Source organism: Carlito syrichta, unplaced genomic scaffold, assembly GCF_000164805.1.
Source record: "Carlito syrichta isolate Samal-C Ts95f unplaced genomic scaffold, Tarsius_syrichta-2.0.1 Scaffold308820, whole genome shotgun sequence".
NCBI lineage: Eukaryota > Metazoa > Chordata > Mammalia > Primates > Tarsiidae > Carlito > Carlito syrichta.
Genome location: NW_007252916.1, coordinates 408,893 through 420,842, shown reverse-complemented (window position 1 = coordinate 420,842; position 11,950 = coordinate 408,893). Strand labels below are relative to the sequence as shown.

General features: G+C 51.9%; 2 protein-coding genes across 5 annotated transcripts in view; one reads left to right on the top strand and one right to left on the bottom strand.

Moving 5' to 3' along the window:
- The window catches only part of SPAG7 (sperm associated antigen 7), a 7,263-nt gene extending 3,885 nt beyond the window's left edge, over positions 1–3,378 (top strand). The window contains exons 2-7 of the mRNA XM_008065930.1: positions 1,785–1,852; positions 2,101–2,189; positions 2,311–2,395; positions 2,523–2,612; positions 2,696–2,852; positions 2,953–3,378. Coding sequence (XP_008064121.1) covers positions 1,785–1,852; positions 2,101–2,189; positions 2,311–2,395; positions 2,523–2,612; positions 2,696–2,852; positions 2,953–3,062 — 599 coding nt within the window. The 3' untranslated portion in view covers positions 3,063–3,378. The remainder of the gene's footprint in view (positions 1–1,784; positions 1,853–2,100; positions 2,190–2,310; positions 2,396–2,522; positions 2,613–2,695; positions 2,853–2,952) is intronic.
- A 1,685-nt stretch (positions 3,379–5,063) lies between these two features.
- Positions 5,064–11,950, bottom strand: part of ENO3 (enolase 3) — an 8,022-nt gene continuing 1,135 nt past the window's right edge. Inside the window, exons 1-12 of one of the 4 annotated variants that reach the window (XM_008065928.2) lie at positions 9,858–9,962; positions 9,137–9,223; positions 8,771–8,866; positions 8,558–8,616; positions 8,325–8,394; positions 7,815–7,948; positions 6,720–6,942; positions 6,413–6,610; positions 6,010–6,211; positions 5,519–5,627; positions 5,301–5,359; positions 5,064–5,215 (exon numbers count right to left, since the gene is read on the bottom strand). In XM_008065928.2, the coding sequence (XP_008064119.1) occupies positions 5,146–5,215; positions 5,301–5,359; positions 5,519–5,627; positions 6,010–6,211; positions 6,413–6,610; positions 6,720–6,942; positions 7,815–7,948; positions 8,325–8,394; positions 8,558–8,616; positions 8,771–8,866; positions 9,137–9,221 (1,305 nt within the window). In that variant the 5' untranslated portion in view covers positions 9,222–9,223; positions 9,858–9,962 and the 3' untranslated portion in view covers positions 5,064–5,145. Of the gene's footprint in view, positions 5,216–5,300; positions 5,360–5,518; positions 5,628–6,009; positions 6,212–6,412; positions 6,611–6,719; positions 6,943–7,814; positions 7,949–8,324; positions 8,395–8,557; positions 8,617–8,770; positions 8,867–9,136; positions 9,224–9,814; positions 9,963–11,950 lie in introns of those variants that run through there. The other 3 variants (XM_008065927.2, XM_021716475.1, XM_008065929.2) reach the window with 3 other exon arrangements.

The window sequence follows — 11,950 nt, the reverse complement described above, 5'->3', positions numbered from 1 at the left end:
CTAAAAAAAAAAAAAAAAAAAAAAAAAGGCTTAGGCTATAATCCCAGCACTTAGTGAGGTCAAGGCGAGAGTATTATTTGAACTCAGCAGTTTGAGACCAGTCTAGGCAACATAGCAAGACTTCGTCTCTACAAAATATCAAAAAATTAGCCAGATGTGGTGACACATGCCTCTAGTCCCAGCTACTTGGGAGACTGAGGCAGACAGATCGTCTGAACCCAGGAGATTGAGACTGAGGTGAGCTGTGATTGTGCCATTGCACTCCAGAGTAAGACTCTGACTCAAAAAATTTTTTTTAAATATTCAGGCATAGTCACATGACTATAATCCCAACTACTCAGAAGGCTTAGATGGGAGGCTGAGGTGGGAGGCTAGCTTGAACTCAGAAGTTTGAGGCTACAGTGAGCTACAGTCATGCCACTGTACTCCAACTTGGGCAACAGAGTGAAACCCCATATCATAAAATTAAAAAAAAAAAAAGGCTGGGTGCAGTGGCTCACACCTATAATCCCAACACTTTGGGAGACCAAGGTGGAAGGATTACCGGAGCTCAGGAGTTTGAGACTACCCTGGGCAACACAGCAAGAACTCATCTCTACAAAAAATAAAAATTAAAAAAATGTGCCAGGCATGGTGGCGCACACCTGTAGTCCTGGCTATTCAGGAGACTGAGGTGAAAGGATTGTCTAAGCCCATGAGGTTGAGACTGCAGTGCGTGCCACTGCACTCTAGCTTGTGTGACAGACACTCCGACTTAAATAAAAATAATTTTAAAAAGCAAAGAGAGACCACAGTCACAAACTTTTATTACAGTTTATTGTTGTTGTTGTTGTTGTTATTATTATTATTATTATTATTATTATTATTTGAGTCAAGGTCTCACTCTATCACCCAGACGGAATTGCAGGGGCACGATTGCAGCTCACCATAGCTTCAGGGAATTGAGGGCTCAGGCAATCCTCCCACCTCAGCCTCCCAAGTAGCTGGCATTACAGGCGCACGCCACCATGCGTGGCTAATTTTTTAATTTTTTTGTAGAGATGAGGTCTCACTATATTGCCCAGGCTGGTATTGAACTCCTGAGTCAAGCGATTCTCCTCAGCTTCCCAAAATACTGGGTTTACAGGCATAAGCTACCATCCCTAGCCTCAGTAGGATTGTTACAATTGTTCTATTTTATTATTGTTGTTATTACTCTCTTACTGTGCCTAATTTATAAATTAAGCTCTTTTTTTGAGTTAGGGTCTTACTCTGTTGCCCAGGCTGAAGTGCAGTGGCACACTCATGGCCACTATAGCCTCGACCTGCTAAGCTCAGGCGAGCCTTTACCTCAACCTTCCAAGTAGCTGGAACTACAGATGAGTGCCACTACACCTGGCTAATTTTTTGATTTATTGTAGAGACGAGGCCTTGGCAAGTTACTCAGGCTGGTCTCGAACCTGTGTACTCAGGGAATCCTTTTGCCTCCACCTCCCAAAGTGCTGAGATTACAGGTGTGGGCCACCACGTCCAGCTAAACTAGACTTTATCACAGGCACATATGTATAGGAAAGAGCATATCTAGGGTACAGTACTATCTACAGTTTCAGGCATCTGTTGGGGATCTTGGAATGTATCCCCCAAAGATAAGGGGAACTATTTCATAGTTAATAAATGCTTGGTGAATAAACAGTAATCCTACCTTCCCAGCCTGACACCTCCCAGTGGACAGCATACTTCAGAAGCTTTATAAACCCTCCCCATGCTTCTAGCCCTGGCCTCATGCTGCCATTTCTCACCCCCAGAGCAGGCTGCCCGCCTGAAGAAACTACAAGAGCAAGAAAAACAACAGAAAGTGGAGTTTCGTAAAAGGGTGAGAACAACTGGAGAGACCAAAGGCAGCCTCAGGAAGGACTTCCAATTTCCAATAAGTTAGAATTGGAAGGTTGAGGACTCAGTTTTGCTGAAAATGTGTCAAGAGAGATGTGAAGGCTGAAAGCCAGTGGCGTGGAGGCTGGGGCGGATGCTGGAGAAGCGTAGAAGGGCCTTTGGCCAAGTTGGGGAGAGGGATATTTGGGTGGAGCCATTGTCTCATATCTTCCTCCTTTCCCCACTCCTAAGATGGAGAAAGAGGTGTCAGATTTCATCCAAGACAGTGGGCAGATCAAGAAAAAGTTTCAGCCAATGAACAAGATAGAGAGGAGCATACTGTGAGTATCTCCGGGCTGCAGGAGGCAGGAAATGGGTGGCCAGGGGCATGAACAGGCCAGTGAGGGGGCTCCTCAAGAAGAGGGTGCTAGATCATCTTATGGCTCATCATACTCTTTGCAGACACGACGTGGTGGAGGTGGCTGGCCTGACATCCTTCTCCTTTGGGGAAGATGATGAGTGTCGCTATGTCATGATCTTCAAAAAGGTAGAAGGCCTGAGTTCCTTACTCTCTCCTCTACCCTTTTCAGCCTGCCTTCCCTGCACCTACCAGGGAAAGGCATGAGAGTAAACATTTATATCAGCCCCAACCCCATTGTTCCCTTCTTTTTCAGGAGTTTGCACCCTCAGATGAAGAGCTGGACTCCTACCGCCGTGGAGAAGAATGGGACCCCCAGAAAGCTGAGGAGAAACGAAAGCTGAAGGTGAGCTGTGCTTGGCAGTCCCTGGAACCCTGAAGCCCACCACCTGGGAGTTGAGCACCAGTACCCTACCTCTTTACCCCTAGGAGCTGGCCCAGCGGCAGGAGGAAGAGGCAGCCCAGCAGGGACCAGTGGTCGTGAACCCTGCCAGTGACTACAAGGACAAGTACAGCCACCTCATCGGCAAGAGAGCAGCTAAGGATGCAGCCCACATGCTACAGGCCAACAAGACCTATGGCTGTGGTGAGACCACAGTGGGGGCTGGAGGGTGGCTGGGGAGAAGAGCATAGAACGTGGGGGGAAGGGGAGCAGAGACCCTCCCAACCCTCCCCTCTGCCCTCAGTGCCTGTGGCCAACAAGAGGGACACACGCTCCATCGAAGAGGCCATGAATGAAATCCGAGCCAAGAAGCGTCTGCGGCAGAGTGGGGAAGAGTTGCCACCTACCTCCTAGGCACTCCACCCAGCTCCCTTTGATCCCTGAGGCAGGGCAGAGGATACGGAAGGACAAGGCTGCTGCTATTAGATCCCATCCTGGAGCCCCACCTCTGAACCATCTCCTTCCAGCTGTCACTCAGCCTGAGGGGAAGCAGGTGTTTGATTTGTCACTGTTGGAGTTTGGATATGTATGTGGTATGTGTATGTCTGTGTGAAAGAGAGTGTGAATGCGCAGGTGGGTATTTAATCTGTATTATTTCCCATTCTTCTTGAAATTTTCTTCCCCTTGGGGCTGGGGTTCCTTTACATTCAGTAAACACTGTTCAACCCAATGTCCTAGTTTGTGTGTTCACAGAAGGCTGGGTCCTGGAGCCACTGGTGAAAAGGTGAATAATTTTAGGTTGAACATCATAAAATTGTTTGTGTGGGTCAAAGATGGCCAGTTATTGGCACTATCAGATTTATAAGATATGGTATGTTTTTGTTTTTGTTTTTGTTTTTGTTTTTTGAGTTGGAGTCTCACTCTGTCACCCAGACTGGAGTGCAGTGGCACACTCCCAGCCATCGCAGCCTCGACCTGCTGGGCTCCAGCAATCCTTCCGCCTCAACCTTCCGAGTAGCCGGAACTACAGGCGCGTGCTACCACACCTGGCTAGTTTTTTATTTATTGTAGAGACGAGGTCTCACCAACTTGCCCAGGTGGGTCTCGAACCCGCAGACGCAGGCAGTCCACTCACCTCGGCCTCCCAAAGTGCTGGGATTACAGGCTGAGCCACCAAGCCCGGCCAGATATGGTATTTTAAGAGCATACTTGCTGGAGCCATGTGACCTGGCTTGGCTCCTGGCTCTGCCAGTTGCTCTATTACTTTGGGTAAAGTATTTAACCTTTTGTCCCTCAATTTCCTCACCTGTAATATGGGGATAATTATGGTAACTATCTCATGAGGTGCAGTGGCTCATGACTGTAATCTCAGCATCTTGGAAGGTGATGGTGGGAGGACTGCTTGAGCCCAGGAGTTCAAGACCAGCCTGGGTGATACCTGAGACCTTGGCTTTACAAAAAATAAAAAAATTAAGCTGGGCGTGGTAGCTCATGCCTGTAATCCCAGCACTTTGGGAGGTGGAAGTGAGAGGATTGTCTGAGCCTAGGGGTTCAAGACCAGCCTGAGCAACCTGGCAAGACCTCATCTCTACAATCAATAAAAAACCTAGCTGAGCGTGGTGGCATGCACCCGTAGTTCCAGCTACTTGGAAAGCTGAGGCAGAAGGATCTCCTGAGCCCCGCAGGTTGAGGCTGTGATGGCCGTGAGCTTGTCACTGTACTCTAGCCTGGGTGACAGAGTGAGAGTCCAACTTAAAAAAAAAAAAATTAGGCATGGCAGTGTGTCCCTATAGTCCCAGCTACTCGGGAGGCTGATACAGGAGAATTGCTTGAGTCCAGGAATTGAAGGCTGGGGTGAGCTGTGATCATGCCACTGCACTCCAGCCTGGGTGACAAAGACCCTGACTCAAACAAAAAGATTGCACAGGTCAATATATGTAAAATATTTAGAACAGTTCCAGATCTTTGTTAGCTCTGTAGAAGTGATAGCTGCTCTCATCACTCTCATCCTTACGAACCACTCACCGGAATCGTGACCTGCACTCCATAGTGCACTCTGCAGACCATTTACTTTATCTCTGTAGCCAGCTTCCCCCTCATGGTGATGGCAGGACCCTCAGTCCCCCACCTAGCTCCCCTTCTCCTGGAGCTGGTTCCTTATTCCATCAGCATCTCTTCAGCTTCATTTCACATATGGCATCTGCTTCCCCCAACCTCCTTCCAAAATGTTAACTTCCGTGTTCTAGATCCACTAAGCTTCTCTGAGTCTCACCTCCTTTTTGTCCCATCAGGTGACACATCTGTCTGCCTTCCCTTCCTGCCCCCATCTCTTCACCTCCTGTCTTTCCCAGTCTTGACAGCAGTATCCCCTTCCTCTCTCCCTCCCTCCCTCCCACAAAGGAACACACCACCATCTTGGTTGCCAGCAGTGTTTATTTCAAGAAGAAGGGCTTGAAGACCTGACTCTGTCCAGTGGGGCCCCAGGGCCTCCAGCTTCTCACTTGGCCTTCGGGTTACGGAACTTGCGTCCAGCAAAGACAGCCTTGTCCCCAAGAGCCTCCTCAATCCTAAAATGTAGACATAGTCAGCTGCTGCCTTCCAACCTAGTAACATTCAGCTCCCCAATGCCCAGGCCCACTTTACCCGTAGTACCTCATGAGTTGATTGTACTTGGCCAGACGTTCTGAGCGGCAGGGGGCACCAGTCTTGATCTGAGGAGGGAAGAGGGATTTGGAGGGTTGGGTGAGGCTAGAAGAGGGGTTGGACCTGGCCCCAAGGGAGCAGCCTCTGGTGGCATTCAATTCAGGGGCAGGAGGCAGGGGATTCCATGAAAATTTGGTCAGACACTCAGTAGAGGGAAGCTGTAATACCTGTCCTGTACAGAGCCCCACCACGAGGTCAGCGATGAATGTGTCCTCAGTCTCCCCAGAGCGGTGGCTCACCATCACTCCCCATCCATTAGACTGAGCCAGTTTGCAGCTGGGTAGAGAGGACATCTGATGAGGCCTTGTGGGACATCCTCATTGGGAAAGCCTGGGGTTGAGTAGGGCTTTTTCCTTCTGTTTTGGTTAATGGGCACTTTGCCCAGAAGGCAGGGACTAAGTTATTTGGGAAGTAGGAGATAAGAGGAGATGTCTGATCATGCATTTGGCTCTTGAGATGCTGGTGGGAAGAACAGCAGAATCTGGGAGAGAAGCATGGCACAGGCTGGGAATGGGGGGCACAGTGGCAAAGTTTCTGGGATCAGGTCAAAAGAAAGTATGGGTGGATCAGGTGCCAATGGAAAGACAGACTTGAAGTTAGTGGGCAAGAGCTGGGACAGAGGGAGGCTCTAGTGAGCCCAGGGTTAGGAGATACTCACGCCTGGATGGACTCAGTCACCGAGCCGATCTGGTTGACCTTCAGCAGCAAGCAGTTGCAGGCCTTCTTCTCAACAGCTTGGGCAATCCTCTTAGGGTTGGTGACTGTGAGGTCATCACCCACGATCTGGATGTCCACCCCCGAGAGGAACGAGGTCCAAGTGGCCCAGTCATCCTGGTCAAAGGGGTCCTCGATGGAAACCACTGGTTGGGAGCAGAGACGGACTTAGAGCTCAGAAGAGGCCTCATGGATGGGTGATAGGTCAGAAGAGCTTGGCTGGGGATTATAATAGGGCTACAGAATTAGAAGGACCCAAGTCAGTGGCAAAGCAGGTCACTGAAATCAGTGTGTTAGGCAGTTATAGATGACTTGGGCAGGAACACTGTGACACCGGGGAATCTCACCAGGATAGTTCTTGATAAAGCTTTTGTACAGTTCCCCAAGCTTCTCCCCAGTGATGTGCCGTGCAGGATCATCAGGTGACTTGAAGTCAAGATCGTATTTCCCATTGCGATAGAACTCAGAGGCCGCTACATCCATGCCAATCACTACCTTGTCTGGATAACCCGCCGCCTGGATGGCCGTCTTCAGCAGCTCCAGGGCTGCGAGAGGAGCAAGAGAAGACCTGAGACTCCAGTGGCACCTGTTTGCAGCCTCCCCTTTCCTTGTGGGGACCCAAGGGGTCTGTCCCCCACGGTACTCAGCACTGACCTTCATTGTTCTCCAGGATGTTAGGTGCAAAGCCACCCTCATCACCCACATTGGTGGCGTCTTTCCCATACTTGGCCTTGATGACCCCCTTGAGGTGGTGATAGACCTCAGCACCAATACGCATGGCTTCCTTGAAGGAGCTGGCTCCCACAGGCAGAATCATGAACTCCTGCATGGCCAGCTTATTTCCAGCATGGGAGCCCCCGTTGATCACATTGAAGGCCTAAGAAGGGGATGGTATAGGAGGCTGAGGTGGAATTCTAGCTTCCCTACTTACTGGCTGAGTGGTCTGGGATGAGTAATTTCACTCCTCAGAGCCTCTTTCCTCACTTTTGTAAAATGGGATAGCAACTACTTCCCTGTAGGATCTTTGGCTGAAAATTAGAGAAATTGAATGTAAAGTTCTTAGCATGTGCCTAGTATATATAGCTAACACTTTTATAACATTTACTACATGCCAGGCACTGTTGTAAGTGCTTTACATATATTAGCTCTTTTCATTATTAAATACCTCTATTAATTGAGTACTACTTTACAGATGAGGAAACTGAGGCATAGAGAAGTTAAAGAACTTGCCTAAGATCACACAGCTAGTAAACAGGCAGAGCCAGGATTCAAACCTAACAGTCTATCTCTAGAGTCCATGCTCTTATACAATCTTCCTAGTAAGTAACAATAAATAGTAACAGTATTATTGAGATTAAATTCAGAAGATTTTCATTAAGAGAACATTGGTTTAAAAAGGACTCAAACAGATACAAAGAAGTGCCAAGATCCTTGCCATGAAGAAGCTCTCAATCTGATTTGGGGGATGGAGTGCAGGAGTGGAATGAGGTTGGAGTTATTGAACCTAGGATTGGAATGTGAAGGAACCAGGTTACGTGATCAGGAAAGGATGCACAGAGAAGTTTAAGGGCAGATTTAGATTGTGGAAAAGAGGAAGGAGGCTGGACCACAGCAGGAGAGATTCAATTTCAGGAAACCACTTCTTTGGAGCTAGTCTAAAAGGTGGATTTTCCAAGGACTGCTTAAGCATCCTCACTGGGTAGGGGTAGCTCTGTCAAGGTGAAATCTGGCAGGGGCAGCGGCACTCACAGGCACTGGAAGTACAAGGTCAGGGTTCCCGGCAAGATCTGCGATGTGTCGGTATAGTGGCACCCCTTTCTCAGCTGCTCCAGCTTTACACACAGCCAAGGACACACCCAGGATGGCATTGGCCCCAAACTTGGCTGCAAGGAGGCAAGCGGAAAGAAAGGGTGAGAGGTTCTCCTGCAGGGTAGCGGCTATCTCCTTGAATGGGATATCTCCTCCCATCACCTCAGAAAGAATCCAGAGCTCCAAACCACTGGGCATTAAGAGTTTGTTAACAGACCTCTCCTCAGTCGCCTGAGGAGCCCCCACCCTGGGGGAATGTGTCCGCTGCATGTCTGTGTACACAGACGGGCCCAGGCTTGGTAGAGGGCAGGCATAGGAAATGCCTGTGGAATGAATACAAATCCATCCAGCTACAGTGTGCCCCAAAATGTGGGACACAAAAACAACCCTAGCCAGACGTCACTCCTGTGACCTCTCTGCACCCCTCCCCACTTCGAGCCCTTCACTCACACTTATTCTCCGTCCCATCCAGCTCAATCATAAATTTGTCAACTTTTTCTTGATCCACAACGCTTAGTTTCTGGAAAGGCAGGTTTGAGGAGAGGGGAGCAGAGGTCACATTTCTCAAGAGTCAGGGCATGTTCCGGAGGAAGGATAAGTGAAAATTTTGGAGAAGAGGGGTTGTCTGGGATGAGATGGCAGGGGAAGGGGGAGGAGGTGGGTGAGCAGACTACTCCACTTGCCTTTTCCAGCAGGGCGGGGCCTAGAGTCTTGTTGATGTGTTCTACAGCCTTCAGGACTCCTAGAGGCCAGAAGAGATTCGGATCTCTGAATCAATCAGGTCTCTTCCTGTGGACCCCAGCTCCACAAGAGCTTTGGGTCCTAGTCCTCTACCCCTTGAGTTCCCAAGTCCTAAAACCCCACCCACACACACTCCTGCATTGGTCTCTCCTCACCTTTCCCCAGGTAGCGAGCTTTGTCTCCATCTCTTAGTTCCAGAGCTTCATAGATACCAGTGGAAGCCCCACTGGGCACAGCTGCCCGGAATCGGCCTGAGGCAGGAGGAATTGGAAGATCACACAGAGTCCCACCCACCCACAAAGGGCTGAGGTATCCTCTCTGAAACCAAAGACAGGAGACATTGTAGAGAGAAACTTCTGCTTCTCCCAGCTCCCAGCTCTGGAGCCAGGTTGGAAGAGGGACTGGGAAGTATGGGGAAGGGGACCCCAGAGAAAGGAGAGGATGTGGCACAGAATTGGGGGCAAAGACCAGATGGGGTTGGGGTCTTATGAGGCAAACTAATTCAATGGGGCCTGTGTTACCCTTGGCCGTGTGCAGGTCCACCTCCACTGTGGGATTGCCCCTGGAGTCCAGGATCTCCCGGGCAAAGATTTTCTGCATGGCCATGTCTGCAGAACAAGAGGTGTGAGTGTGGACAGTTGATCCCTTAAGGAACCAGAAATCCCTTGCCCTTTAAGAGTCTTCCCTACTCCAAGAAGGCAGGTGCTGGAGCTAAAAATACCCCACAAAAAGGTCACAGACCAAAGAGGCAGGCACAGCCCCCTCCCCCACTCAGAACAGCTCCTATTCCACCATCCCATCCTGAGAATCCAGGGGCCTCTCCTTTATAATTCTTCAGATTCCACCACTCCCCAGGCCCCCCACCTGCCCTCAAAGTTGCACTTATGCCTTCTCCTTCCACCTTTCTTATCAAGCAGTCTGGTCTCCATGGTTTCCTAGCCCTCAAATCCTTTCTGGTTTTCATTTTCTTGTTCCCAAATCTTCATAGGTTCCCAATTCCCTACAAGGTTCCAGCTCCTACCCTTCTCATCCAATCCTGCAGCCTCTCCTCACAGCCTCCTTTCCCTAGATCCTTGGGTGCTCTCAGAGTTTGTCCATCCTGATGGTTCCAGCCCCACCAGTCTTCTTCAAGCACCCCCAGCCTCAGGAGGAAAAAAGCTGAAACTGTCCCCCTTTCTCCAACCCAGCACCACAAGCACCCTTTACCACCTCTACCCTCTGGGGATGGAAGATTCACCAGACCTGGGATGTCTTCGCTGGGGGTTTGGATGGAGCTCCGAGTCTAGGTGGCAGCTGGGACAGTGTCAGCTCACCCCCTCTCAGGCTGGGCATTTATCCCCGTGGCCACCCTGTCCCCAGTCAGCCCCGCCTCTTTCTCTCCATCCTCCCCCCCTCCACACTGGGCTGGTAGCCAAGTGCCCACTACAGCCTAAAGCAGAAGCCTCTGGCCCTGGGTACCTATCCCCTTACCAAAAGTCAACAATTATTCCCCTACTTTATCTCTGTCCCCCAATAAAAGTCCCTACTTTTAATTCTACCTTTTGGGAGGAGCAGGGGAGGGGCTTCAGACTGGGTGGTGGTGGGGTCTCTCCCTCCTCCCTGGGATTATATTCCCCTTTTGCAAAGGTTGAAGAGGAATGAGTGCCCTTTAGGAAAGGCCAGGGGTAATCTGAGCCCTGCAGGGCTGGGGAGGGGGCCTGGAAGAGGGGCTGCAGGATTGACATCCACACATGCTCAGCTCCCTGGGCCTGGGCGGGCCTCTGCCCTCAGTGGGGGAAGGGACTAGGGATTGTGGGCAAGTTCTGAGGTCTAAAACTGAACCCTCCACCCAGAAGTCGAGAGGGTCTCACCTCTCAGGGTCCTCATAACGGCCATTCTCAGCGCCACCTCATCCTACTCTCTCCCGGACAGCTAGGAGGGTGTTAGGGGGCCGGGAGACGAATTTAGACAGGTCCTGTGAGCTAGCGCGGCGCCCGACTGACAGCACTGGGACAGCACTTGTCGCCCAGAATCCAGACTGTCGGTCAGAAGCCCCTTTCCCCACCGACTGTGGGCCTTCAACACGCGGACCCAGCCCGTCAATGAATAGTATTGAATCAGGAGTGAAACAAAAAATGAATGCACGGGAGGAGGGCTGGCCCTCTGTGCGCGTCTGAACGCCTGGGGTCGGTCCGGCGGTCCGCTTGCAGCACTGCAAGGTAGTGTGCCTCTGCACTCAGTAACTCCTCGCCGAGTATGGTCTCTGCCTCGAGTTCTGCTGCAGTCCCGGCCAGCCGATCGGCTGGGGTCATGGGGCACCTCGGCTCCTCTCCGCACTCGGGAGTCCCGTTCCCCCGCCCCACCTGCCCCGCGGCGTACCTCCCAGCCCCCACTCCAGGATCCCTACCCGGTGGCCCCCCACCCCCGCCCCGCTAGTCTGGCATTTCGCCCCTCCTCCCTCTCTTATCTCTGGCCGCTCTCTCCCGGGACTTTTCCACCCTGGGGTGGGGGGTGCGGCAGGCCAGAGGTCGGGAGATGGCGGGCAGGGAGCGCCGCCACGTGCCCGAGTGCGGCCCCGCCCGAGCCCGCCGGTGACTCAGCCGCGCTGGCTGTCGAGGAACACCAGCTCGGGGGCCGTCAGGGACCACAGGGTTCGGAGCGGTCGCAGGGGTCCAAGCTCTGTCCCGGAACAGGAGAGAGAAGCCAAGTCCCTTCCTGCCCGGGAGGCGCTGCGTGACCCCGGCGCCCCTCGCCCGGGAGACCGGAAGCGGCCGAGCCCTCAGCGGCCAGGGGTCCGGCGCGGCCAGAGGTCCGGCGCGGTCAAAGGTCCGGCGAGGCCAGTTCTCCTAAGCCGACCGGACGGACCTGCCCCACCCCCTTCCCGGACGGCGAACGAACTAATCGCACACGAGTACCCGGCACAAATTTTACTAGAAGAAACCCAATGGGTCCAAAGCAGGGACTTTCTCCTTGAAAAAGTTGCCAATCTTGAAACTTTAGTATTCTTCCGCCTTGAAAAATAGCCCCGTCCGTTTAGGCCGGCAGGCGCCTGCGCTCCGTGACCTCTGCGGAGACGGGCCAAGGGGCATGGCCGGTGACCCGAACTGCCGGCCTGGGGACGGGCGGGGCTGGGAAGAGGGGTGAGGGCCTGGGCTAGAGCCGATCCAGAAAGGGATACTCCCTCGAAGTTGAGATGGGCTCGAATGAACCCCATCTGTGCGACCCGGGCAGACGATGAGGACAGAAGTGCCCCGGTGGGTGCCTTCAGCTCTGAGAACGACAGGGGTCTTTAGTCAAATTCCCCTCTGCTCGCTTCTTTCTTGAATAAGTAACATTGAGAGGAGAGGCGGCAGCGC